At 36.6% G+C, this 27,791-nt stretch overlaps 4 protein-coding genes across 4 annotated transcripts; 2 read left to right on the forward strand and 2 right to left on the reverse strand.

Moving 5' to 3' along the window:
* The first annotated feature begins 1,228 nt into the window (after positions 1–1,228).
* On the forward strand, positions 1,229–3,108 carry LOC125606844 (zinc finger BED domain-containing protein RICESLEEPER 2-like). Its single transcript, XM_048775746.1, has 3 exons — positions 1,229–1,702; positions 1,786–1,936; positions 2,018–3,108. The coding sequence occupies exons 1-3, from the start codon at positions 1,229–1,231 to the stop codon at positions 3,106–3,108; spliced, it is 1,716 nt and encodes a 571-aa protein (XP_048631703.1).
* Positions 3,109–6,414: 3,306 nt separating this feature from the next.
* Positions 6,415–8,298, reverse strand: LOC106446987 (choline-phosphate cytidylyltransferase 2). Its single transcript, XM_013888828.3, has 8 exons — positions 8,000–8,298; positions 7,813–7,926; positions 7,607–7,702; positions 7,489–7,531; positions 7,261–7,416; positions 7,099–7,167; positions 6,879–6,989; positions 6,415–6,791 (listed from the first exon to the last, which is right to left on the reverse strand). The coding sequence occupies exons 1-8, from the start codon at positions 8,134–8,136 to the stop codon at positions 6,648–6,650; spliced, it is 870 nt and encodes a 289-aa protein (XP_013744282.1). The 5' UTR covers positions 8,137–8,298; the 3' UTR covers positions 6,415–6,647.
* A 4,034-nt stretch (positions 8,299–12,332) lies between these two features.
* Positions 12,333–13,153, reverse strand: LOC106376409 (VQ motif-containing protein 22-like). The gene has a single exon (XM_048773997.1). It carries the CDS (start codon positions 13,105–13,107, stop codon positions 12,553–12,555), a length of 555 nt encoding a protein of 184 aa, XP_048629954.1. The 5' UTR covers positions 13,108–13,153; the 3' UTR covers positions 12,333–12,552.
* A 4,025-nt stretch (positions 13,154–17,178) lies between these two features.
* Positions 17,179–18,337, forward strand: LOC125606853. The gene is made up of 2 exons (XM_048775776.1): positions 17,179–17,922; positions 17,995–18,337. Exons 1-2 carry the CDS (start codon positions 17,179–17,181, stop codon positions 18,271–18,273), a joined length of 1,023 nt encoding a protein of 340 aa, XP_048631733.1. The 3' UTR covers positions 18,274–18,337.
* Positions 18,338–27,791: the final 9,454 nt, after the last annotated feature.

Below are 27,791 nucleotides of genomic sequence, written 5' to 3' on the forward strand. Positions count from 1 at the left end.
GGCGTGCGGTTTAAACCCTAGTATGTTTTAAAATAGAGTTTCAACAGTGAAGATATCAGAGAAGAAGTGAGGTCCTTAAGACACGAGTTATGCTTTTAATTGCCTCGAGGAGAACAAGAACCAAGAACAACTAACCCATCTCGAATGTTTGTGTTAGAATACAGGAAAAAATTTGTTCACAACAACAAACCGGATCGATACCAAGGTAAGTTTGGATTCATGTCAATGAACGATCAGCCTCAAATCCTTTGGACGATGATTTTCCGCTATCATAAGATGAACTAGATCACCCCTATCAACTAAAAAGTATAAAGGAGATTTTTTTCCACAAGCTGAACATAGAGAGGAAGAAGATAATAAATATAAACCATCACCTTGAGAAAAATATATCCACATCAACCTAACAACTCCACATTTCAAAAGAAAATGTCCATCCATAAGCATACTTCGATTGAAATAGAGGATGGACCACATCTTTGTTTACTACAAAATTCTTTGACCAAAGGAGTTGCACTAACTACATCCCATCTTAAAAGGATAGAATGATCCTAGACCAAAATAGAAACCTTTTGCGAGCCATTGAATCTTGTATTGATATGAAACACTAGGCCTGGGCGTATTATACTGAACCCGAAGCCCACACCCTAGTCCGAACCGAACTCGTGGGTCCGGATCGGTAACGGATCCGTTAAAAATACCGAATGGGTTTTAAGGCCCAACATTTTGGACTACGGATCGGGACCGGTTGTAAACCGATATCCATAGTAGGTAACCGTTTAAACCGAGCATTTATAACATGTCGCGTATATACATACATTCATAATACACTTACACATATATTGAGAATCTCTTCGGTTCCTGGACTTGTTTACGGCGAGTGCGACGAACCCTAGTTACGAAAAAGCAACCTCGATTCTTGATTTTCATCATTAAGCCGCTCAAACTGGCTACTATAAATCACCTCTCCTCTCCATCTCATGCTTCATCAGACCATTCGAGGATCAAATCAGAGGTATTGTCCCTCCCTTTCTTCTACTCTTGTTCTTCTTTGTTACGAGTAGGCTAGTTACGAGTTTATGTGATTGAACTTAGTGGAGTTAAATTAGTTTAGGATACGGTTTGGTTTGTGGAACTGATTCTGTTTGAAGTTTGGATCTATTAGAGTTGTTGTAACAAAGTTTAGAACTCAGACTGATTTTTTGTCTGTTTCATTAATTTTATTTTGCAGATGGACTCAACATCAACTCTTGGCCGAGAAAGCAGTAACAAAGATGATGAAGGAGAAACTCAAACACCGACTAGTGTGGGCAAGAGGAAAGAAACTCCGCCAACCAGTGGAGCATCATCTCAACCGATCAAAGTGAAGCGTCTCCTCCCGACAAGATCAGATGTTTGGGAACATTACACAAGAACTCCAGAAGATCGAGATAGGTGTATATGCAATCACTGCCAGAACTCATTCTCGTGTCTCACCTCCTCAAGAACATCAAATCTGAAGAAACATCTTGAAGTATGCAAGAACCATCATGCTTGGTTAGCTGGACAGAAAAATAAGCAGCCCGTTATTGATGATGAGGGGAAACTTAAGAAGGCAAAGGTGACTGAAGCTCAGTTTAGAGAAGCTACCAATCAAATGCTGGTAATAGGGCAATTTCCTTTATCATTTGTTGAGAGTGCAGCATGGAAACATTTCGTAGAGAAGGTAAATTCCCTGCTTCTCTAATCTTTATGTTTTTTTTCTGTTATCATTTGTTGTAACTAATATAATATGTTTTCTGTTTGTAGACAACCTTGTTCACTCCTCTTTCAAGAAGAACCGCACGTAAAGACATTGTGAAGATGTATGTGGCAAGGAAAGAAGCACTCAAGAAATGGTTCATATCTAGCCAGCAACGAGTATCTCTGACTACAGATATTTGGGTTTCCCAAACAACAGGTTAGCTATAATCTTTTAATCACTACGACATGTTATTTGTTATCTGAAACTGACATATTATTTTTTGTAAATTTTATTTAGGTGCGAGTTATATGGTTGTGACAGTGCACTTCATTGATTCTTCTTGGCGTTTGAAGAAGCTGATCATAGGATTCAAACATATCATGGATCACAAAGGTCAGACTATATCAACTGTTCTTCTCGACTGTTTGTCTGAATGGGGAATAGATAAGGTTTTCTGCGTAACAGTAGATAACGCTACTGCCAATAGTTCTGCTTTGAGGAAGTTTCAGACTACTTATGCTATGGTTTCAGATGAGGCTTTTGTTTTAGATGGAGAGTTTTTACACATGCGTTGTAGTGCTCATATCATTAACTTGATAGTTAGAGATGGAATGGCTGAAATAGATCAGAATGTGGTGGCCATCCGTAATGCGATCTCCTACGTTAGATCACACACTAACAGATTGAGGTCTTTTGAGCTGAAAGTTGATGCCGGTAAGATTACAAGAGGAAGCTTGCCATTGGATGTGAAGACAAGGTGGAATTCAACCTATCTAATGTTGACAACAGCTCAGAAGTTCAAGGTGGCTTTCAATAGGATGGAGACAGAAGACAAGCTCTACAATGATCACTTCTATGAGCTTGATAATGGAGTCAAAAGGACAGGACCTCCTCAGCCAAGGGATTGGAATGCGGTTGATAAGCTGTGTCGGTTTCTCATGATTTTCTACAACTCGACGTTGGTGGTTTCAGCTTCAACTTCACTCAACTCGCATAAGTGCTATGGTGAGATAGTGACTATCGCGACCAATCTCAGAAGTCTCTCTACCAGCCATGATCCTGATTTGAAGTCAAAGGCAACAGAGATGCTGAAGAAGTTTGACAAATACTGGGATGGTGTGAAGAACATTAACAAGATGTTAATTGTGGCTACTGTGTTCGATCCAAACAATAAGTTGGAGCTTGCAAAGATGTGTTTTGAGGAGTTATATGGGCTGAATAGCATTGAGTATAATGACATGTTGGAGTCGTTGATCACTCTGTTGAGAAGTTTGTACAAGGAGTACAGTGCAAGACATGGAGGCGGTTTACATCCAAATGATCAGGCATCTCAGTCATCCGAGCAAGTTCAGAATCAGAGTAGGAACCAGAGTATTGAGAGGATGTAGCTTGTTGATGATTATGTGGGTTACAAGAGGATGGATGTTAGGTACAAGCAGAAATTAAGCGAAATGGGAGTTAGAGAAAAGAAGGATGAGTTGGAAACTTACCTCAGAGAATCTGTGGAAACCCCTGATCTGATGCTTGGAGTGGAGTACGATGTACTCTCATGGTGGAGAAAGAACACGTCTAAGTTCCCTATCTTGTCTGAGATTGCCCGAGATGTGTTAGCCTTACAGGTTTCTTCAGTTGCTTCGGAGAGTGCATTTAGCACTAGTGGAAGGCTTCTTGAACCACATAGGAGTTGTCTTACACATTACATGGTTGAGGTTCTAATGTGTACTGAGCAGTGGCTGAAGCAAGACATCAAGATGGAGTCAAGAGTGCTTTCAAATGCGCAGATACTTGCTGATCTTGAAGACATGGACAAGCTTGAAAGAGGTAATATCAAGAATTTCTATCTTTAATTCTTGTACTACTTTGACTGTGTAATAATGGTTTTTACTCTCTTTTCAGAGTTTGGGGACAACACAATTCCAGAAGATGACAATGCCATGGCGTGAAGCATGAGAAGAGAAGTTCATGAAGCATGAGAGGAGAAGTTCATGGCTTTCATCCGTTGAAGAATCTTGTTTTAGTTTGCTATCTGTTTCTTGTTTTAAGTTTGCTTTCTGTTTCTTATTGAACTTATGCTATCTATTTTCAGTTTGGTGTGTTTCAAGTTGAACTTATGTTATGCTATGATAGCTTTGCTATCCATTTTGCTTTCAATGAAAAATTTTCGGATACGTATGGGTTTTATCGGTTATCTTTGGTTATATATAGTTTATTTCGGTTCTTTGGTTATTTTTTTTTAGGTTATCTTTGGTTAAAATTCGAAACCGAACCGATTTTAATACGGTTTCGGGTTTAAGCGGATTTTGAATTATAAAACCGTACCGATCCGAACCCGGTTAGTTCCGAACCGGTCCCGTACCAAAATTCTACAATAACCGAATGGGACTTATATGCTAAGATCCGAAAAACCGAAAAACCGATTAGACCGAACCGAACCCGAATGGGGGACCGAAGGCCCAGGCCTATGAAACACCATATGAGGCATATATATACACTAATCTTCATTTCCATGGAGATTTACAAAACCATTGTATACTCTTAGACAACAACACATGGCCATGGAGGAGTATTTTGAAGAGTGAATGTTTGAGATACCTACTAGAACTTAAATGATTATGAAAATTTATAATGACACAATTTATTGACGAACAATAAGAAAAAATTAACCGTAAGGTAGAGTGACAAGTCTATCAATACTTCAAAGACCCTCTGCACTTATCCATTCAAGCGGAGAAACATATCGAAAATTCGACCAATACATATTTATCCCAAGATACTTGGCACCATACATAAAGAAGCCATGGACAAAAGAAAAAGCATATATACCACTATGTTAGGCGAAGCTAAGACAATGGTGGAAATCATGCTTGACAACCATATCCACAAAGAATTGCAGCCATAGCCGATCTTCAGAATTAATAGATTAGATGCAAAAAAATAAATAATGTGGTCACTTTTGAGAGAAGAAAAAGAAATTATTGCTAAAGGATGTGATTTTAAACTGGGGTTGTGGGGAAGAGAACTATCATTCAAAACAACCACTGAACCAAAGACAAAATTTTTAAAATGTGTCGAATTTAACTTTATTAAATAAAAGCTGGAAGCGTGGGCTTCAGCCGGCTTTGATAACTGCAGCAGATAAAAAAATAAAAACAATTCCCACTATGACAGTTGAGTACTCATGTCTCTCTACTAAGTGTGAAAGGTGTGATCAGCTTCATCATAAAGAATAAATATGCTTTAAGAGTATATGCATGGTGAATGGTTTTTGGATCTCTACATTGATCTTCAGTGGATGCTGATAGGTTTGGAAAGATAGCTCTGGACAAACAAGACTCATGGGTGCAAGAAACCAAAGAATAAGAGAATTTGCCTTGCATTCAGAGCCGGAAGCGCTAGGCTAGGCAATGGACAGCATGCTGCACCATTTGACATGTCAGCATTTTTGGACAGATTGTAATAATTTCATCGAGATGATAAAGGAATCTAATGCATGTCCGATTTTTCCGACAGAGCTGAAGGAGATACAAAATCTCGAGAGAAGATTCCACGATTTCAAGCTATCATATATTTCCGGGGACAAAATGAGACTGCTGATTTTTTAGCTATATAACTGCTAGGTATTTTCTTTGGGGTCTTTGTTTTGTTGGTTATTACATCATGGTCTGGCTCAGCGCACCTAAACTTTGAGTAATATAATAACCTTTTAATGTAAAAAAATAAAATAAATAAACTTTCTTCATTTGGAACAATGGTCAAAAGACTATGCGCTTGAGACCGCAAGTAATTATGTTGCTGTCGTTTCTGATACATGCTCTATTGGTGTTAGTTTCTGATACATGATGTATTGGGTGTTGTCTTCGACCTAGCATCAATCGTACAGGTTTCAAAATAACAAACCTTTTCACAACTATTCCAAACACTTTTGAAACAACTAGACCATCTTTTTCCATTAACCATCACCGCTAACCCAATGATTTTTATCATCAAAGGAGACTACTCCAACGATTGCTACTGCATTGGATTTTTAACCGATACTTTCATCTTCTGAAAATTATTTAGAGGTTGTTACTTCTAAAAATGTCCCAAAAGCCGCATATGATATTTCAACCACTACATTATTCTCAAAGGATGTCACAAAAACCCAATCAGTTAAAAAATGGTCAACTGCCCATGCATCATTTTCTGAAGGTAATATCTCTCTCACTATGATATTGTAGTTGGTCAAAGGGATGGAAGCTAATACTCTGACCCAAACCATGAGAATGAAAAAAATGAGAGCTTTGGCTCAAAGGATCTTAACGGATCAGCCGTTAAAACCTTCTCAAAAGGTCCAAGAGATAGAAGAGCTTGAGGAGGAAAAGGCTAAAGTTCTTTTTGTTCCTCATGCATAGTCTATATCTCTTATTTCTCGATCTGATTTGTTTGTTTTTAGCTATGTTTGTCAATACTTTCTCTGGACAACGATTCAACCTTCTAAGTTTCTGCCCGCTAGTCTCTCCTCTACTTTGTGTTAATTTTTGTGATCCAAAAGTTCAAAAACATAGTCTTGTAAACTTTTAATTTCTTTGGAAAGCTTCAAATCATAATATTAAGAGACATTTGGTGGACATATGAGTTTTTTTTTATACTTTTTGTTTGGGCTGAATTTGTTTTTCATGTTTTATTCGGTTATCTATTTCTATGTATGGTCTACATGTAATAATTGGGAGTGGTTGATCATAAATTCTACATCAGTGACATTTGAGTCATAGAAACAAGTAGAGATTTGGAAGTACAGTTTTCATGTATTCACTTGAACATAACAAACAATTCTAGTCCATAACTGTGGAATCTGTTACACTTTGGTCTTCCGCATCTGGAAATTCTTGAATGCTGAACCAAAACTCTCATTTCTTCACTATCCCATTCTCTTTGTTGCCCTTCTCATTTAAGAAACCTTCCTGACATGATAGTTTTCATCCCCTTCTGCAACCTCATCCTCATCAGAAATTTCTTCGCTCTCATCATCCTCGGCATCTTCTGATTCCTGCCTCAGTAGCCGTTGCTGGATCCCATCTCTGATGGCTGTTCCCTGAGAAAAAAACATTCATCTAGACATGAGTGATGTATGGAAACACTTGAAATCTCAAAAGTTGAGAGAATCAATCCTTTTGCTTACCATTTTATGACAACCTTCCTCAAACATTTCAAGAAACCCAGCAACCCAACGATCAGCATTTTCAACCCACTCATTGCGGTGCATCCCAGCAGTTTTTGCTACGGTTTGTATCTGCACAAAAAAGAAAAAAATATTCAAGATTTTAAAAGTTATTTACTCTATACCAAGCAGGGCATCAGAAGCAACATCATTAACAAATTAAAGAATCCTCAGTTCCCACCTTTTCTTGTTGTTCTTTCACTTTCTCTTGTAGTTTCTTCAGTTTCACGTTCACTCTAAGCCTCTTCTCCTGTTTGTATTAAACAAGCCCATCATAATATGTTAGTGTCATGTTGGATAATACCATTACCATTTAGCACATCAAAAAGAATGGAGAGCGTGCCTTAACAAAGCTGACACCGAGCTCTTCTCTGGAATATCCTCGGTCCAAGTTACGCAACACATACTGATTATAATCTTTCACAATTCTCATGATTATATCTGATGTCGATATCCCCTCTGTTCGTTTAGTTTCTTTAAACTTCCCAATCGACTTTACCTGCAGATACCAAGCCCAAACTCCCTAAGAAACAATATGAATGAGAAGAGATAACCAGAGGAAGAAACTTACAAACTCATAGACATCGTTTCCAGCTCCACTAGCATCCGCATATCTAAGAGAGTAAAAACATGACATAAGAGTTAAAAACTAAAGACAGAAAACACAAAGCATTAAACCTTAAACTTACGGAAGAGCATCATGAGCTACGTAGTCGATCTGATGCTTATCGAGAAACTCGGTGGTGAGAACCCATGGTGCATCTGGAATCACTTCATCGACCCACCTTGTTTACCATATAAATAATTTTAAACTCAAAAACAAAACAAAAACAAAAACTCAACAAGATAAAGACAGAATCTCAGTGGTGTGTGTGTGTGTGTGTTTCCACATTACTTGCAATGTCGGAGAGATTCATAGCGTTCGGACTCTGTCATCACGGTCTTTCCTTTGAATTTGTTTGTGATCTCGTCGTTACAACATCCTACGAGCAGATACGTGTTCGGAAACCTAATTTGTTTCCGTTTCAATTAGAAACTGAATCATCTAATCATAACAAGAAAAAAATGAATGGGTACTTAACGATTTCTTGGCTTGTTCGATGGCGCGAGCGTGACCGAAGTGGAACAAATCATAGATTCCATCGGCGTAGACTCTAACCGGCCGGTTCGACGAAGCTGTTTCTTCTCCTGAAACCTTATCGTCACCGTTAATGGCCATTCTTCTGCTTCTTTCTTGATTTTTTTGTTTTTGGTTTTCTTCTTAAATGTGTTGTTCTTGTTTCTTTAGTTTTCTATTGGCTCTCCCTCCAATCACGCAATTTTCTAAATAAATAATGATCTCTCATTTTCAGACAGAACTGAGATGGGGGGAGATAGATGGTGAGCTTAGTTGGCCATGTTCGAACACTGACATGTACCAAAAGTCAAAAATACAAATGATTCCTTTTTTGAAATTTTGTACTTAGAATTCAGTGGTTGAATTAACTAACGATATGATAATATTTTGGCCATGTTTTGACCAAAAAAAAAAGAATTAACTAACGATATGATATTATTTTATTTACTGTACTTAAACAACAATTGAGAATGTGGTGCAAATGTTTTAAATTTTCGATTTCACGAGTAAACGTTTATCATGTTTCGTCTTGATAAATTATCAAATTTGATAGTACTTCGTGGACGTCTTTATGTAGTTTTTTATAGTAGATTGTTTGTGAAAAGGGTAGTTTAGAGCATGTGTAAATAGTAAACAATACTTGACAATTCTTCTGCACAGTTCCAATTAATATTGATTTTACCACAAGATTAGTAAACATGAATTTATTTAGTGGCTGGAGGTAAGTAATTTGTTCAAAAGGAGAAGGCAGGTATAGGAAGACCGGGCGTATCCTAATTGATTTGGCCTCCTTTTTAGTGAAATCTGTGTAGTTTTGACAAATATGTTTTTGCTTCTCAAACTTTGATGTTTTCTCTATAAAAATATTTGATCTGGGTAAATTTAGAAAGTTATGGAAGCTATGGAAGCTTGTAAATAATCTTAAGGAGTAAGAAATTTTAGAGAGAAATAAGAGAGGTGTAGAAAAATCCAGAAAAAGATCACAACCGTTGATTCAGTTTGATCTTCACCGTTCGTTGAAGAGGTGGCTATGTAATAAAGGGGCAAGTTCCTCATATGTAACATATTCACCAAATTATCAGTAAGAACCACTTCCTTAAATCTCTCTCTGTAAAATCTCTCCTCTCTTTAAAGGAAGTTAGGTTTCGGTTAAGAATCGGACTTGGCAACAACTTAGCAACTACAAGGTCAAACGTTCTGATTCAGTGAAGAATCTGTCTGAATACATGGATAACTTACGTTCGTCCCTCATGAAAGCAAAGCATAAAGATGATAGTTGATTTAACGCAGTGATAGATTAACACTTCTAGAGTCTTATTAAGAAAATATATTAAATGGAAAATAGACGATAAGATAGCTCATATAGAGCTTTATTCATAAGAAAAGTTGAAGAACAAATATATTTGTTGCCAAGATTAAAGAAGATTTGGTTGATATTTCGTTGTAGAAAGGAGAAGCTTGATATTCAGTGTTTCTACTAGTTTATAACATATGTTTTAAGTTTTTTATTGAGTCAAAGTATGTGTTATAGATTTTTAGGGGTGTAATTTAGTGTTTTACAGGATTTAGGTATGTTTGGAACAAAATAGTCGATGCAAAAAAAATTAAAAATGCAAAATTGTGCAGATGCATAAGAAATTTAGCAATGGATATGGTGTGATTGAGCTCAAATTTTGACACAAGATATAAAATGGAATTATGTTTTCAATACCACTGGTTTGCGGTCCATCCATCAAGTAGATGAAAACTCTATCTACTGATTCAATACGAAAAAAAAAACTAAAAACTGTTTTCTTTAATTTTAGTTTGGTTTTGTCTAAAATTCAATCACGACATGTTAAAGTAAAAACAATCATCTTACTTACTATCAAAATTAAAGTAGAACAAAAATTAAAAACAAAGTAAAACAATTATATTTCATGAACTTATAAATGGTGAAACATATATATTATTTCTAAATAGTAATAATAATACAAACAGTAAAAGTTATAGTAAAAATAGTTAAAACTTCACTCGAAATTAAGTTAAATATTTTAAAATTTCTATTAAAGTTTAAAATATATTTATATGATTTTATTTGTTTAATTAACCGTCTATAGAGTAGATTTAATTCTTACTGTTCAATAAAAATAACTAAGATGAGTAGACAAATACCCTGACCAATCCATAACTAAGATGAGTAGACAAATAGTTTTTTCAGTGGCGGAGCCACCTTATACTAAGGGGTGATCTGACCCATATCAAATCTACAAAATCTTAACTTTAGGCTTAATATCATACTAATTGCTGTCGTCTACTGGTTAAACTCTTCTTTTATGATCCCCATGTCTTGAGTTCAACATTCTCATTTATCATTTTAGCTATATATTAAATGAATATTGACCCATGTGGAACATAAACCTAGCTCCGCCACTGGTGCGGTTTGTGTCGGTTCTCTTGCTTCTTGTTTCTCAACACGTTCAAAATAAAAACCATGCCAAAATTGACCAGAGTTTGAATCTATACTATTAAAGTAGGATCATATTGTTCTTTTTACCTTAACTTGCCATTTTCTTTACTAACATTGCATGTTTCATTAAGGGCAATCAAATAATATTAATAACACATCTTTATTAGGTCATTTACTTCGGATCCAGCCCACATCAGATCTCTTTTGGGCCATTTGGGCCGATTAAAAAATCAGATCCAGTTCTCACATTTTTTTCCTTTGGGACATTGAGTCTAAGTTCAAATAATTTTTTTCAACTATTCTTAATTATTACTATTTTTTCTTCTCTTAATATAATTTAAGCATTCATAAAAAAATTTGAATTTTTTTATTGAAAAGTATAAATCTTTATTAAAAGTATATAATTTGTTTTATTAAAATATTAACCACATAATAAAATTAATTTATTAGAGTTATACCAACTTAATTCATTAAAGAAATGAAGTTTAATTTTTAAAACATAAATAGTCATTTAAAATGAAATACAATAAATAAAGATAAAAAGTTTAAGACTTTTATAAAATAAAACACAAATATATGAAATTATGACATTTACTAAATATTTGTCAATTGAAAAAAAAAATCCGCGCTTTGGATCAAAGTGAAGATTGTATGCTTTCCTTTTCACTCAACAATGAGTGGATCAGGTCCTTATAGGCGATCCATCTAGTTTTAATTAAAACTCGAATTATGTTTATGTTATTTCGACCCTTTTCTTGTCACTCATTCTTCCAATATAATTACTTCTAAATTGGGAGATTAAAGGGGGGAAAGTTAAAAAGAAAAACCACCACGTGAGTGTCTTCACATGCTGGTAGCCTACTTTCACCAACTTACTTTCTTCTGTTTCCAAACGAAAAGCAACGGCGAAGTAAAATATTTAATTCTTTTCTTTGTTCTTTAGAGAAAATTCTTCGTTTGCAACTAATAATTTTCTTAAAGCTAGCGACATTGAAAGAAAGAAAGAAAAATACGCTCACAGGTTTCCATGTAGAAGTCATATGATACTCGAAACAATTCCCAAAAGAAAAGAAGTTCTATATTAAATTCTCATATAGTTTTCAAAAGTTATTTTCACACACCCCACCACTCCCAAATCATGGATCCCATCCCATAGTTAAACAAAGAATCAAGTATATCAATAGATTAGGATACCATATAATCGAACTTACGTATATCTATTTTATGATATTAGTCATATCCCATGTTGAAATATTGAAACTGTATTCGTATCTCCTATTTCTTTTCACAATCGAAATATACATATATATATAATACATATTACTATATTAGTCAGGATGTAATTACATTGTGCGTGTTTAATTTTAGTTTTGTGTTTTTTCCAAACATCATTTCAATTTTCTTTTCTTTTCCAAAAAAAGAAGAAGATCATTTCATCTTAAAACAACAGTTTGATAGGTTGCATGAATTTTTCCCAACATCATCTCAATATAAACTTTTATTATAAAACTTGACTATGATAGTTAGTAAAAGTACAGCTACCTACCGTTTATCCCAACACGAATTTAGATTGAGCAAGCTGTTTGGATAGTATATGAGTATAATGTTTTCTACATAATGTATGACTACATAATGTATGATTATGTAGCCGAAAACAATAAAATTTTTTTAGAGATCACATTGAGTTTACAGTTGATTTTCTTTCTCCTTATGTTTGAAGAAAGTAAATGAAAATGAATTTCTTTATGTTTATTTCTTTCTCTGTATGATAATTTTCTTTATGATTAAAAAAAGTTAAAAAAAGTAAATGAGGTTTTTTTATTTACATTATTTAATTTCTATTCGAACATGGAAAATGAAAATTTAATTTATTCAGTCTATGTATATGCGTTCACAAAGTGATTACAAGAGAAATCCTAAAGAAAAACACAACTTAAACAAAAATTACGATAGTCAAAGTTTTCATTCTGCTACAAACAAAGTCAGTACCTAACATTTCTTCCTTTTATGTTTATTTTCCTCAGAAAATAAGTTACAGAAATAAAATATATAGAATGATCCACCGATCCTCATTGCAACCATGAAGTAGTAGTATTGCTATTCATCTCCGATGATGGAGCATAGCCTCCTCCTCCTCTTCCACCGTCTCTACTTTCATCCATAGCCAGAAAACCATCGGAAACCACTGTGTTAGGATAGCTAAGATGAGTACTCACGTGGTTTGATGACGAGACCATGTACTGTCGTTGTTGTTGCAATACTTCGTGATGAGCAACTTGGTTCTGGAAATTAGCGTACTGATAGCCGACCGAAGAAGCTCCGGCTGTGGGTCCCGACGAGGTGAGGCTAAAACCAGATGACGGTGAACCGAAAGCCATGGCGGATGGACCGCCGGTGAATTGTTGGACCATGGCTCTGAAGTTGGCTGTGTCGGTGTTGAGAAGTGTAGTGGGTGTACGGCGGGAGGCTCTAGACCTCCGACGAGTTGGCTTTGAAACACGGCGGCTTTCAGGGTTAACGGAAGAATCAGCTGACGTGGAAGCGGTGGTCGTGGTGGTGCTTGTGGTGGGGAAGAAGGTTTGTTTGTTGTAGAATTGAGACCAGTCGTTGTTGGGGTTGGCCATCTTCTTATTATGCGAGAGATTATACTATTATAGACTAGCCCTCTTGGTTATGTAACTTATGTATTTGTGGAGACTCTCTAGTCTCTACGTGTTTTATAAAGGAGTAAAAGTTTTTTTCTTGATTTTTTAATTGGTTCGGCTTGGTCAAAAGAAGTTCATCTATACGAATCGTTGCCGTTGCTTTTGGTTTGTTTTTTTGACACGTGGATCAGATGAAAGTTGTCGTCGCATAATGTTTGAGGTTGTCGATTTGCCTTTCTGTATTCTTTTCGCATAGTGTAATTCCGACATTCAGTAACTTTAGAAGTCATTTACATCACGACACTTTTATCACATTTCTTTCATTCCAAAAACACTTTTTGTATTACTTTTTATATTTAACCAAAGTTTATAATTTTCGGTTGATCAAAAATATATATAATTTTGCTAATTTTGTGAATTAATAAAGAATACATACTTTTTGAGTGAAATGTGTGAGTTTAGTATTTAAATGACTATATTCACCAAAAACGTATATATATATATATATTTTTTTTTTGTAACTAAAACATAATAGTTATGGGTTTTTTTTCAAAACCAACCTATAATTTCAAGTCAATTCCAAAATCAACTTTTTTTCTTCGTTACTATTGATCTATGACCGTAACCTTAGCAACATGGAAAATAATTGTAGCACCGGCTACTAATATAAATAGATGAAAAGTTTATTTTCAGAATTTAAGAAAGAGATGTAAGATTACTATGTGCAATTACTTATGGAAAGTTAAAAAAAAAGATTTCAAATTAAAATACGATCGTAATCTGATTGCAACAATATAAATTGAAATAAATAGTTGCAACGTCCGGATGAGTACACAACAAATCGACAAAGAACAGTAGACATAATTAACACTGGATGGCACAAAAGAAATAAAATAGTTACATCGTCTAAACAAAAAAAAAATATGTCACCAAATATCACAATTATGACATTATGCAATTTAGTCAGCTGTAGAGACTTGGACTATCAATATTTTCAGATTCTATATACACAAAAATATCATGAAATAATGATTTTAGAAAGTAAATAATTAACTCTTTAAATTTAAAAACATATATCATTTCAAACTTCTAAAATATAAAATCCTGCGTGATACGCGGGTTCATCCCTAATAATATATAAGCAATCACATTTTGTTTTACTAGAAATCACTTAAAACAATCTATTACATGACATATTTAATCAGTTTTACACGACTTGTTAACATCCTAACAATAACTATTGAAATATGCCTAAGTTACCCAACTGATGTCTTTCTGTTGCCTGATACGTTAACCTCTAACTCAGAGCGATCCCAAAAACATTTTCAAGAGATTCCCATTCTTCTTTTATAAAATCAGTCTTAGTGCCTTGTCGATTCCTCATCGACCTCTTACTATTTTAAAGTAAGCTCCATGCTCCCAAAACTCTTGTCTAAAGATCTTCAAGAAATCTATGCATATTGAAATTTCCTTATTTATAAGTACAACTTTCTTTTCTTGAAATTATTTTTATTCATATTTTCAGGACATAAATTTATTCACAAAGTGTATCGTCTTGCTTTTTTTCTTACGCATAAATTTACTCCTCGAGTTTACTTTATTCCAAGTCAACATCTTGCATCTACGTAATATCCACCTCTCTGCATGCTTCTTGGAATATTGTCTGACACAACTTGTATTAAACTTCAGGTTTATCTTTCTCTAACTCAACATCAACGTGGTATTACCAGTTCATATTCCTTTTGTATTAACGATCAGTGACTTCGTCACAGACTTTGGCCATGTTCGTTTGTACATCTCGAAGATGCATCCAGATGGGTATTGTTCGTTTCTTCATTTCGTCCATGCATCCAGATGAATCATCTGAATGCAACTATGTTCGTTTGCTTTTAATTTTTTAATTTTCATCTGCATCCAGGTGGACTTGTTAATAAAACGACTAAAATATAATTTTTCCGTTTCAGCGGAAAAATAGCACTTTTACGGTTTTAGTCGAAAATATTTTTGCGGTTTTTGAGGAAATATGTGTTTTTTGCGAAAAAGTGCATTTTTATGGTTTTGGCGGAAAAATACGTTTTATGGGTTTGGTGAAAAATACGTTTTTACGGTTTGGACGGAAAAAATGTGTTTTGAAGTTTTGGCGAGAAAAGTTTTTTTGACGGGAAAAGTTTTTTTTTTCACGATTTTGGCGGGAAAAGTGTTTTTTCCGGTTTTGGCGGGAAAATACATTTTCCGGTTTTGGCGGGAAAATGCGTTTTTTCCGAATTTGGCGGGAAAATGCATTTTTCCGGTTTTGGCTGTAAAATACATTTTTTCGGTTTTGGTGGGAAAATACATTTTTCCAGTTTTGGCGGAAAAATACATTTTCCGGTTTTGGCGGGAAAATACGTTTTTCCGGTTTTAGCGGAAAAATATGTTTTCTGATTTTAGCGGGAAAATACATTTTTTCGGTTTTGGCGGGATAATTTCATTTTCCGGTTTTGGCGGTAAAATTGTGATTTTCAGTTTTGGCGGAAAAATGCGTTTTTCCGGTTTTGGTGGGAAAATTCCGTTATTTCCGGTTTTTGCGAAAAAACTCCGTTTTCTGGTTTTGGCGAAAAAATTCTGTTTTCCGGTTTTGACGGAAAAATTCCATTTTTTGGTTTTGGCGGGAAAATTATGTTTTTCGGTTTTGGCGAGAAAATGAGTTTTTTTTTTTGTTTTGGCGAGAAAATGCTTTTTGCGGTTTTGGCCGGAAAATGCTTTTTGGAGTTTTGACGGGAATATGCGTTTTTTGGGTTTTGGTCGAAAAGTGTGGTTTTACTAGTTTAGCCGAAAAATGTGTTTTTATGAAAATGTGTGTTTTATGTTTTTTTGCAGAATAACGCATCTTGCGGTTTTTGCGGAAAAGTGTGTTTTTCCGTTTTTGCGAGAAAATGCATTTTTTTGGTTATAGCGAAAAAATGTATATGAAAAAAAAAAATAGAATTTACGGTTTGAAAATAATATTTTGATTTTAAAAGGTCATTTTTGTCATTTATCATTTTGGACTGAACTAGATGCATCTGCATCTAGATGCACCATCAAGACTCACCTTCATTTGGGTGAGAATTTGAGATGAGTTTTTAAAAATTCAGCTGGGTGATCCATCTGGATATATCATTATAATACACAAAACGAACATCAATTTACATCTTCACCCAGATGGATCACCTGGGTGAGCAAACGAACAGTGCCTTTGTCAAGACATAATATTAACATCTACAAGCTCTGGATTGTATCTTCATAATTTACCACACAGATTTGAAAACTGATACATTTAGAATAAAATCATATTTATAATAGTAGAATGTGAGAGCAAATTTAGGATTTTTTTTGCGAAATTACCTATAATGAATCAGATGATACATATAATGACTATACTAATGCATAAACTTTCTTAATTACTGTACTAGATCACATGGGTAATCAATTGTCTAATATTTTCCAAAAAAGCAAAACCTCTTTGTCAACACTTCTCTCCTTCGTAATCTCAGTTCTCCTTTTCCCCACATTGAACCTCCATCTCCGACAACCTCATCTCAGTTGCAGTCGCCTTGCGTTTCGTTTCCTCCTCTCTAAGCCGGTGTCGTCCCTGCACACGATGAACCCTAACTCCAAACCCTAACTCCGATTTGGCTTCGTCACATCCGCCTCAAAATTAAAGAAAATTGAATCTGTAAGTGCTAGATATATTCATTTCTTAACATATTTTCTTTGATTCCATGCTAAATTTCAATAACCCTAATTTCCAATTTTATTTCTGACAAATTAAAAAACTGGTTCCGGTTTTTTTTTCTTTTCAAAACCCTAATTCTCAGATTAAAAATCGATTTGTCTTTTCTAATTTCTAATTTCTCTGTGTATAATCTGGATGAATGATATTTATTAAGTTTGTTCTTGTTTTTTTTTAAAGGAATGGCCTCATCTTCGGGTACCAAGAAGTATCCTCCGCGGCTTTACGAGATTGGTAAAACGCCTATTCAATCTCGGAGCATGAACCACAGTTGTTTACTGTCCAACCTTCAAGCAATGAAAGAGTCTGTCGGCGAAGACGTTTGGCTTGAGTTAAGAGAATCAGCTGTAGGCATGATTATCAAGCTGAAGGAGTTGGAGTACACTTGGTCTGCAAAACATGTTCATTATTTTCTGGTGAATCAATTGGCGATTCAGTACAGTCATGAAGTTTGGTCTTTGATAGAAGACCAGTCATTGAGGTTCTCTCTGTATGAGTTTGAAGATATTACAGGGTTAAATTGTGATCCCTTTGAAATGCAAGAACAATGGGATGTGGCTCATGAAGACTTTTGGGTGGAGATGAAAGTTCCAATTTCTGAAGGACCCAAGTTGAATGAACTTCAAGCCCTTTTTCCGATCATCAGAAATTGGCCTAGAGAGAAGCGTGTAATGGTTGGTTTGTTGTGTCTACTATCCATTGGCATATTTGGCATTTCAAGCAATAGTAGAATACCTCTGCATTTGGCGAAAAGGGTGATGGATCCAGCAGCTTTCCAGCGCCATCCATGGGGTCGTGTGGCATTTACCAGGCTTGTGGATTCTATTAAAGTGGTGACATACGAAGAAAAGAGGAGTTACACACTACATGGTTGTGTTCATGCATTGCTTATTTGGATATACGAGTCTGTGCCAGGTTTAGGAGAGATATATGGGCATCGGATAGAGGAAGCTGAGGTTCCGCATCTGTCATGGCATGGTTCTTGTCAGCGTATCAACTTCCCAAACTTCTGTGCACAAGAAAAGAAAAAATATCAGAAGGTCTGATTATTTTCTTTGCAATTATTTGTCTTATTTTTTTTTACTTAATTAGTGTTGTACTTTACAATGCAGATTCGTGTAAGGCATATGATTGTAAAGGCAATGGAGGATAGATATCCGAAATGGGGCGAAGATAAACCGCCTGATGATTTGGATAACATGATAGTTGACATCCTTAATGATCAGCTAAACGACAAGTTTTGGGATGTAGTGCCACTTACCAAGTGCCAGAAGAGAAAAACTCAAGTCAGTGCACCTAGTGTTCCCGAAAGAGTGGATACGAGCCCCTCCACAAAACGAAGGAAGGAGAAAGAAACTGCACCAGAAATGGTATGTATCACATGTTATTGAACATTTTCGTTTTGTTAGTATCTAAATTTTTTTGGTTTGTGAGTTTTGAAGGAAGAATCTCATACTGATATGCCCATCATCAATAACATCATACAAAAGTTGGTTGAGGCTGTTGACAACTTGTCTGGAAGAGTAGAAACCATGGATGTTAGTGTAGCTGAAAGGGTTATTAAGACATTGGAAGCTTCTGTACAAGCTCAGGTGGAAGCTAGAATGGCTTTATTTGAGACTGAGATGAAGAACAAGATGGCCATATTAGAGGAAGACATGAATGTTCTTAAAGGGAAGGATGAAGAAAAAGTTACATCCAATGCCGGCAACTTCAAAGCACATGAAGACGACGACGCTTGTAGCAACACGATGGTATGTTTATATTGTCATCTACTGTTTTTTTTTTGTACAAAATACTAACTGATTTTTTATACTTGACAGTCCTGGATGGTTCAAACAAAAAAATGTTCAGTTGATGGTTTACCAATACAACGTGTCGTAAAAAAGGAGAAGAAGATTAACAAGACATTGGAAGATAGAGAAACCATTTTCTATCCCACAGCTAAATGACCAATCCATTTCTACAGAGGGTTGGGAAAATCATCTAAAATGGCAGAAAAGTGTAAAGTGTAGAGTGGCGTTGGAAGCACTAGCTTCAAGTTTGGAGGAGCCTACACGCAAAAGAAAAACCAAGCTGACAAAGACTCAAGTTTTTCCATACGTAGGGAATTCAACAGTGAAGCGTATCGTATCTGGTAAAACTGTCTCCAAGGAATCTTATGACCCATTAGATAAGGTGGCTCCAGAGAAATTGAAGAAAGTATTGGACTTCATTAAGTCTGATCTGTAAGTTTCCTCTCTTCCATCCTACCTTGTTCTTTCTTAATTGTCTCCGTGGTCTTATTCTTTGTTTTTCTTCTTTGTAGGGAAGATGCTGAGTCTGGTTATGGAGATAGAAGTGCAAGATTTTATTTGACCTTGTTGCTACCAAGAGAAGCTTGGCCAACAAAGAATTATGGCTGGTTGCATGACTCTGTAAGTTTATGTTTGTGATTTGTTTGGCTCAGTGTCCATTATGAATAAATCCATTCTGATTGTGGTCTTTGTAATGTCACAGCACATGGCTGCAGCAATGCATATGTTTCACAGACGCTCCATGCAATCCCAGTCTCCATTTTGTTCTCCTCGAATTGCATTCCCTGACCGCTGGTTTGTGAACTCATGGGTTAATGACTACAAAAAGTTTGGTGAGACAAATGAGTTGCCAGAATATTTTAGCATGGCTTTTAATGGAGAATACCCAGCTGAATTTGTCACGGGTAAGAAGTGGCTTAAAGATGTTGACTCTCTCTTCCTCTGCCACCATGTCAACGGTGACCACTGGGTTGCTCTTCACATCAATCTGCAGAAGCAGGTAATACATGTGTATGATAGCATTCGAACTTGGGTGCCTGATAAGAAGATGCAAGAGGAGTGCATGCCGTTTACGAAAATGCTTCCTGCATTGCTTAACAAGATGGTCGATCCTAAGTTGAGAACAAAGCCTGACAAGCAGTTCACCTACCGTAGGTACAAGAAGATTCCCCAAAATGACGACCCAGGAGATTGCGGCCTGTACACTCTGAAATACATTGAATGTTTAGCTCTGGGGTATAATTTTGTAGGCTTAAGTGATCAGATCATACCAGCAATGCGATTGAAGATGGCTGCAGAGATTTATGATGAGGTGGCTATGGAGGATTAGGAAGTATAACTTGTACTCTGCTTTTTTTGTTGCTTTTTTTCTCGGATGTATAACTGTAGGTTTTTGCTTATTTTTGGATGGTATTTTCTTGTTCTCGAATGTGTAATTTGGATGTTTAACGTTGATGGTTACTTTGTTTAATTATGGCTCGTCTCTTTCACATTTTCAGCTCACTACAAATTCTGGAAAAAGACAAACTAAATGAACCATAATGTAATGAACAAATTCCACTAAATAAACTAGACGTAATGTTGCACCAAATTCAATGAAATATAATGACCAAAGTCTACTAACAAAATAATCGTAATATTGCACCACACAAAATGCAATATAATGACAAAAGTTTCAAACTAAATCGAAAACTTATCACTTAAGCGGACATGTTGTAAAATTATGACCACTCTGGTTACAAATTCGACATGTGTGTTCCTTCCGTGGCCGTTTCTTAATTGCAACTTTCTCCAAAATGGATTTATGTCTTGTTTTTTTTGGCCTTCCCGGTGGTTGGCGGACCTCGGGTGGTAAACATATCCTCTTGGCAAGCGCTTCTGGAATTGGAAGGATGTCATCTTTGGGCATAACAGCTGTGTTGTACGCATTGTACAGGTATTGCTTCCGATAGTAATGATGACAAAGTGATATACATGACATCTTTCTAGCTTCCGCAGCAGCTATAGCATGAGCACATGGTAGCTTCTCCAAATCAAATCTACGACAAGAACATTTCTTCTCGGTCAGGTTTACAACATGTAAAGACGAGACTCCTGTAACTTGTGACTGATGAATGTCTATTGCTTGAACCTTTAGTAGATTAGCAATAGGTATCCGGCCCTGCAAATGTTAAATCTAAGTATACTAGCAAATAGTCTAACAAAAAATATAACCTGATTCAAAATATATTACCTCCAACACCTTCTCTACACCTCGTGTAAGAGAGGTTTTCATCAACTCAGCGTCATGTTTTCTTGTTGCAAACCAGCGTGTCATCATTAATCGGATCGACTCTAGAAGGTGAACAACTGGCAAGCTTCTAGCACCAGACAAAGCTCTGTTTATGGATTCAGCTATGTTACTTGTAAGGAGGTTATATATATCACCTTTAAAATGAGCTCGTGCCCACTTACGTACATCAGCACGTTCCAGATATGCATGCAAATCTGGATTTAACTCTTTGATTGTCTCGAAGGTTGCTTGAAAATCAGTTAACCTAAAAGAGTTTGCAGCTTTTTTGACCAATCCAAACAAATCACGCCCTCTGTATCGTAACAAGATGTTTTTATATAAGTGGTACGTGCAAATTCCCCTGCTTGCCAATGGATAGACCACTGCAATAGCTTTCCCTATTGACTGGTGCCTGTCAAAGATTAACGCCAATCCTTCATCAACGGGGATCACACGGCTGAGTTGGCGGAAAAACCATGTCCATGATTCATCATTCTCTGTGTTAACCACAGCAAACGCAATTGGAAAGATTTGAAAATTACCATCCTGGGAGGTTGCAATCAGAAGCGCTCCTTTGTATTTCCCTTGCAAAAATGTTCCATCAACCACGACAACCTTCCTCATATATGGAAATCCAGCAATGCTAGCGCCGAATGCAAGGAATAAGTACTTAAATCTGTTGTTTGTATCAACTTCCAGTCGAGTTAAAGTCCCTGGATTTGACATTCTAATCATGTGCAGGTAAGTAGGTAATTCCTCATATCCACTCTCTGCTGAACCCATTACGAGATCTCTAGCAACTATAAGTGTACGATGAGATTTCCAGTAATCCATCTGCAATAAACAATAAACAGTAACCCATTTAAAAGGAAGTAAAGACTGGAGAAGAGACTATATTTGAAGCACATGTTTATTCAACCTTGATTCCGAAGCTCATGTTCATAGCACTAGAAACATGACGTGGCAAAATTGATGGATCAACCCCACCAATATAGTCTTTGTACAAGAGTCCAAGAATCTCGGGAGTAGCTTGTCGGGAACGGGATGAGCGTTCTGTTATGGAGCAGGTATGTTCATCTACATATAATCGGACTGTAAACTTGAAAGAGTTACCTACTGGTGTAGCTCTTAGCTTCCATGTACATCCTTTTACCCAACATTTTACAAAGAGCAGTGTCCGCGTTGATGCAATGACATAAAAATCAAACTTGTGGACAACTGAACATATCTTCAGACGTGTCTCCAGTGCATCTTTTGAATCGTAACTCTGCCCCACGTCAAATTTGAATAAGCGCAAATCGGACATACTCATTGGAGAGTCTCTTTCTTCTGTCTTTCTTGCATAAATCAGCTTTGTAGACGATCCATGAACCTCTTCTACGTGGTTTGGTTGAAGCCCGTATGTAGTAAAGTTTTCATCATCAGATGTTGCTCCATCAGAATCATCGCAGTAATCGAATCGATCACCCTCTTCGTCTGTATCTTCTTCGTCTTCACACAACGAGTCATCTCCATGTATGGGTTGTTTCTGATCTTCACCAGCTCCTTCTCCAACAATTTTTTTCAATTTAAACTCCACACATAGCCGAATGTTCTCGACTTTGCAAACACCCAAGAATGCATGAAACTGCCTATCGTTTCCTATTTTCACAGGTGGTGTATTGATGCTTTGATTGTGTAGATTCTGCTTCGGAAAAAGGTACCTCAGTTCCAAGTCGTTTTCTGCAAAATCAACTCCATAATCCTCAAATATGATTTTCACAAAGTCCTCAAATCGAGTGTCCTCATTCGCAGAAACTATTATGCTACCTCGATCATTGTCAACTTCAAATAACCACTTAGTTTTCTCAACTTTCCACTTCCCCGAGACGAGAATCATGTGTTCCATTATTTACCTATCAATATGAATTAAAAGATATCGTTGTAGATCCCTATGAAAGTGGACCCAAAATTTATGAATCAGAGGTAACAAGAAGAAGAAGAAGACGACAGAGAATGTATAACCTAATTGGAAACGTGGTGTAATCTGATTCATAACTTAAACCAACTTTTAAAATTGTTTTAACCGGAGGTTTAAATTAATTTAAACCGAGAACAAATTGATTCCAACCAAAATTAAAAATTTATTTAAACCGAAAATAATCTAAACTGAACCAAGTTTATACCAAACCGAAATCTTAGTGAATTTAACCAGAAATTCGAGTGGATAAGTCTGCTACAATAAGTGTGTCTTAATATGGTAATTAAAATTTGATTTAAAAGTCTGCCGTCAAAGATGTCAATTTTTAAAATCTGCCACCAAATGAATATAAAAGTCGACCAGAAATTTAAATCGGATAAACATATCTTTCATAAAAATTTATGTCTATTACTCTTTAAACAAATCTGTCTCTTCATTCGATAGACTAAAACAGATAAATCTATTGACGACATTAAATCGGACAAATAAATCAGCCATCTTTAAAAAATCTGTTGTAACTTAAAAGTCTGCTACCAAATACACGGCAGATATAAATTTAACAGCAGGTTTAATTAACAGATTTATGTTACAATAGATTTGTTTTTTTGTCAAATAAATCTGCCGACGAATTTTTTTCAAAATTTAAATGACAATTTTGTAATATACCTTTCTGCTCACAACTGTAAAAAAGGGTATTTTCGACCATAAAAATATTTTAGTAATTTTGAACTTTTAAGATTTATTCTAGTAATAACTCAAGTAATTTGACTCACTAAAACGAGTCAAATTACTTGAGTTATTACTAGAATAAATCTTAAAATCACACTCATAACACATTTCTAAAATCACTTTTTTGGTGGAGGAGTTTATAATGTAAGGCAGGGTGTACCCAGCCAAGGCATGGCTTGTTGTTTCGTGAAGAAGCTAAAATGCACTGGTGCAATGGAACTCAGCTGTCCCTGAAATCATAACGAACCACATGACAAATTTTGATCCTTTCACATTAACTTATACTCAGCACATATTTGGGTGATGGATCATTGGTGTTATTTTCTCTGATTCAACCATATATGTGTATATATAACCCGCCAGGCCTTGGATGGTTCCTTGATTTACATAGTAGCCTTCTTGAGGTGGTTCCATCAAATATAACTATATCCACAATTAAAACAGGTTTAGTAATAATCAAGCATACAAATCCTTGAACGTTCAGTTTAAAGGTAGTATGAATACTGGGCCGTTGTTCAAAGCCCATTTGGAGGAAAGGAAGAAGACCGTTGCTGTCTCTCAGCCCAAGAACAAGTCTTTGTCGTCTTCTGCAACTTCAGTAAACAAGCAAGCTTTGCGTGAGCATGGTACGGTCAAGCCAGCTCACTGTGTGGAGACAAAGAATAGGTTTGAGAGTTTGGATAGCTGTACAGCAGTGTGCTGAGGTTAACCTAAATCTGAGAGTTGTATATATTGATGTAAAGGGCAAGTCTTGCCGTCAAGTTGAAAGTAATAAGAAAGCATAAGTTTCTTCTCTATTACGTCTTAGTTTCTTCCCATCTACATGGTATCAGAGCCAGGTTGTGCTATTACTGAACAAGAGATGATATATGGAGCTCTCAGTGGGTTAGGAAAAGAGTATGAGTCTATTTGTACGGTGATAGAGCATTCCATGGATTCCGTTCCACAGATGAGTTTTGAGGATGCAGTGTTCAAGTTGGTGGTGTTTGATGACAAGTTGCAGAAGTTCAATCAAGCTCCTGACGTAAATCCTCACTTGGCGTTCCATACTGGAAGAGGTTATAACACCAGAGGACGTGGAAGCTACAACTATCGTGGAGGATACAGAGGTCGTAACAACACCAACTCTTATTCAACCAGAGGTCGTGGCTTTCAGCAGCAGTTCTCTGGAGGATCTGGTTCCAATGCAAGTTCAAGACCTACATGTCAAATCTGTGGCCGCTTTGGTCATACTGCAGATCGATGCTACAACCGCTTTGATCAGGACTATCGAACTCCTGACAACATTCACACTGCTCTTGCTACGATGAGAGTCTCAGATCATCACGGTCAGTCAGGTCATGAGTGGTATCCAGATTCTGCTGCAACAGCTCACATCACAAACAACAGTGATCAACTCCAGTCTTCAGAGCCATATTTGGGGAATGATCAGGTTATAGTTGGTAACGGTGACTTCCTACCTATCACTCATGTTGGGTCTATTTCACTTCAAACTCAACAAGGTAACTTGCCTCTCAATGATGTGTTGATATGTCCTGGTATAACTAAATCTTTGTTGTCCGTATCAAAGTTGACATCTGATTATCCTTGTGAGTTTACTTTTGATTCTGATTCGGTGTGTGTTAAGGACAAGGCCACAAAGAGAGTGATAACACAAGGAAGAAGACTTAAAGACCTGTATGTACTGAAGGACATGCGGTTTCAAGCCTTTTATTCATCACATCAACAAGCTGCAAGTGATGAAGTGTGGCATAGAAGGCTGGGGCACACAAATATGGATGTTCTTCAGCACTTATCAAGAAGTCTATCTATAGTAATGAATAAAACAAGCTCACGTCTGTGTTGTGATGCTTGTTCATTAGGAAAGAGTTCAAGGCTTCCCTTTGTTAACTCTGAGTCTGTCTCTAGTCATCCCTTAGAAAGGATTCACTGTGATTTGTGGGGGTCTAGTCCTGTAATGTCATCGCAGAGTTTCAGATACTATGTCATTTTCATTGATAATTATTCAAGATACACTTGGTTTTATCCTCTCAAGCTCAAGTCTGAATTCTTTTCTGTATTTGTGTGGTTTCAAAGTCTGGTCGAGAATCAATACAAGCAGCGCATTGCTCAGTTCCAGTGTGATGGAGGAGGAGAGTTCATCAACAAGAGATTTATGCAACACCTGCAGTCTTGTGGCATCAAGCAGCTTGTGTCATGTCCTCATACCCCTCAACAGAACGGCTTAGCTGAGAGGAAGCACAGACATATAACAGAACTTGGGCTGACAATGATGTTTGATAGTAAAGTCCCGCAACAACTGTGGGTTGAAGCCTTCTTTACTGCAAATTTTATTGTCAACTTATTGCCATCCTCAGTTCTGAAAGAGAGAAAGAGTCCTTATGAAGTGTTAAATGACAAAGCACCAGTGTATACAGCTCTTCGAGTGTTTGGATGCAAGTGTTATCCTTATCTTCGGCCTTACATGAAGAATAAGTTCGATCCAAAGTCTCTGGTATGTGTGTTTTTGGGTTACAATGAGAGATATAAAGGTTACCGGTGTTTGTATCCACCAACAGGGAAAGTGTTTATCTCAAGACACGTTATGTTCGATGAGAATCACTTTCCATTTGGAGATATCTACAGACACTTTCACACAGATTCAGACTCATCTCTACTCAACTCCTGGAAGAGTGTGAATCTGTTTCAGTCAAAGCAAGAAGGAGAAATTGACGAGAATATTGAAGAATTACCAGCGACTGTGATCAAGACTGTAGTTGCTCCAGCAGTTGCATTGCCGCAGAATCCAGCAGTTCAGACAGGTAGTGACACAGAAGAATCTTCTACTACATCATCAACTGATCAGTCTGATGATGATGCTGCAGTTGAACAGCAAGAGCAAGTGGAACCAGTAGTCTTAGTTCCTCACTCAATGACAACACGTGCCAGAGCAGGAATCATCAAACCAAACCCTCGATATGCAATGGTTACTGTGAAAACAGAACACTCTGAACCTCGAAGTGTCAAAGCAGCTTTGAACGATCCATGTTGGAATGCTTCTATGCGCTTGGAAATCGATAACATGGAAGAAACAGGGACATATGAGTTAGTTCCATCAGAGGAAGGACAAAATCCAGTAGGCTGTGGCTGGGTTTATAAGACTAAACTAAATGCTGATGGAACAGTTCTGAAGCTCAGGTCGCGTCTAGTGGCTAGAGGAAATCAACAAGAAGAGGGAGTAGATTCTCTTGAAACATTTAGCCCTGTGGTGCGAACGACTACTATCAGGACAGTATTACATGTGGCAGTAACGAAGAAATGGAAAATCAAGCAGCTTGATGTTCAGAATGCCTTCCTACACGGAGACTTGAAGGAGACAGTGTATATGATTCAGCCTCCGGGTTTTGAAGATCAGTTGAGACCAGATTATGTGTGTAAACTGAAGAAAGCAATATACGGTCTGAAACAAGCTCCTAGAGCATGGTTTGATAAGTTCAGTAACTTTCTCCTGGAGTTCGGATTTCAGTGTAGCTTTCCGGATCCTTCGTTGTTCATCTATCATCAAGGAACATATGTCATTTATCTGTTACTGTATGTCGATGATATGATTTTGACAGGCAACAATGACAACTTGCTAGTGACACTTCTTGAGAAGCTGAGTACAGTGTTTCGTATGAAGGATATGGGGCCGATACACTACTTTCTTGGCATTCAGGTACATCAAAATGAAGACGGCCTGTTTCTGAATCAGGCCAAATATGCTCAGGATCTTCTCACAAGTGCTGGTATGCGGGACTGTGCTCCAATGCCTACGCCTTTGCCGATGAAGCTAGACAATCTTCATGGTCATGATGAATTTTTTGCTGAGCCATCGTATTTCCGAAGTCTAGCAGGTAAACTTCAGTACTTAACATTGACAAGACCAGATCTTCAGTTCTCGGTGAACTATATCTGTCAGAAGATGCATCAGCCAAGTGTGTCTTATTTCAGTTTGCTAAAGAGAATCTTGAGATATGTCAGGGGTACATATGATATGGGAGTGAGTATCAAAGGTCATACAGATTCAACTTTAGTCTGTTATAGCGACTCAGACTGGGCTGGATGCAAAGACACTCGAAGATCAACTGGTGGTTTTTGCACAATGCTTGGCTCAAATGTTATATCCTGGTCTGC

This window comes from Brassica napus, chromosome A1, assembly GCF_020379485.1.
Source record: "Brassica napus cultivar Da-Ae chromosome A1, Da-Ae, whole genome shotgun sequence".
In the NCBI taxonomy this organism is placed as follows: Eukaryota; Viridiplantae; Streptophyta; class Magnoliopsida; order Brassicales; family Brassicaceae; genus Brassica; species Brassica napus.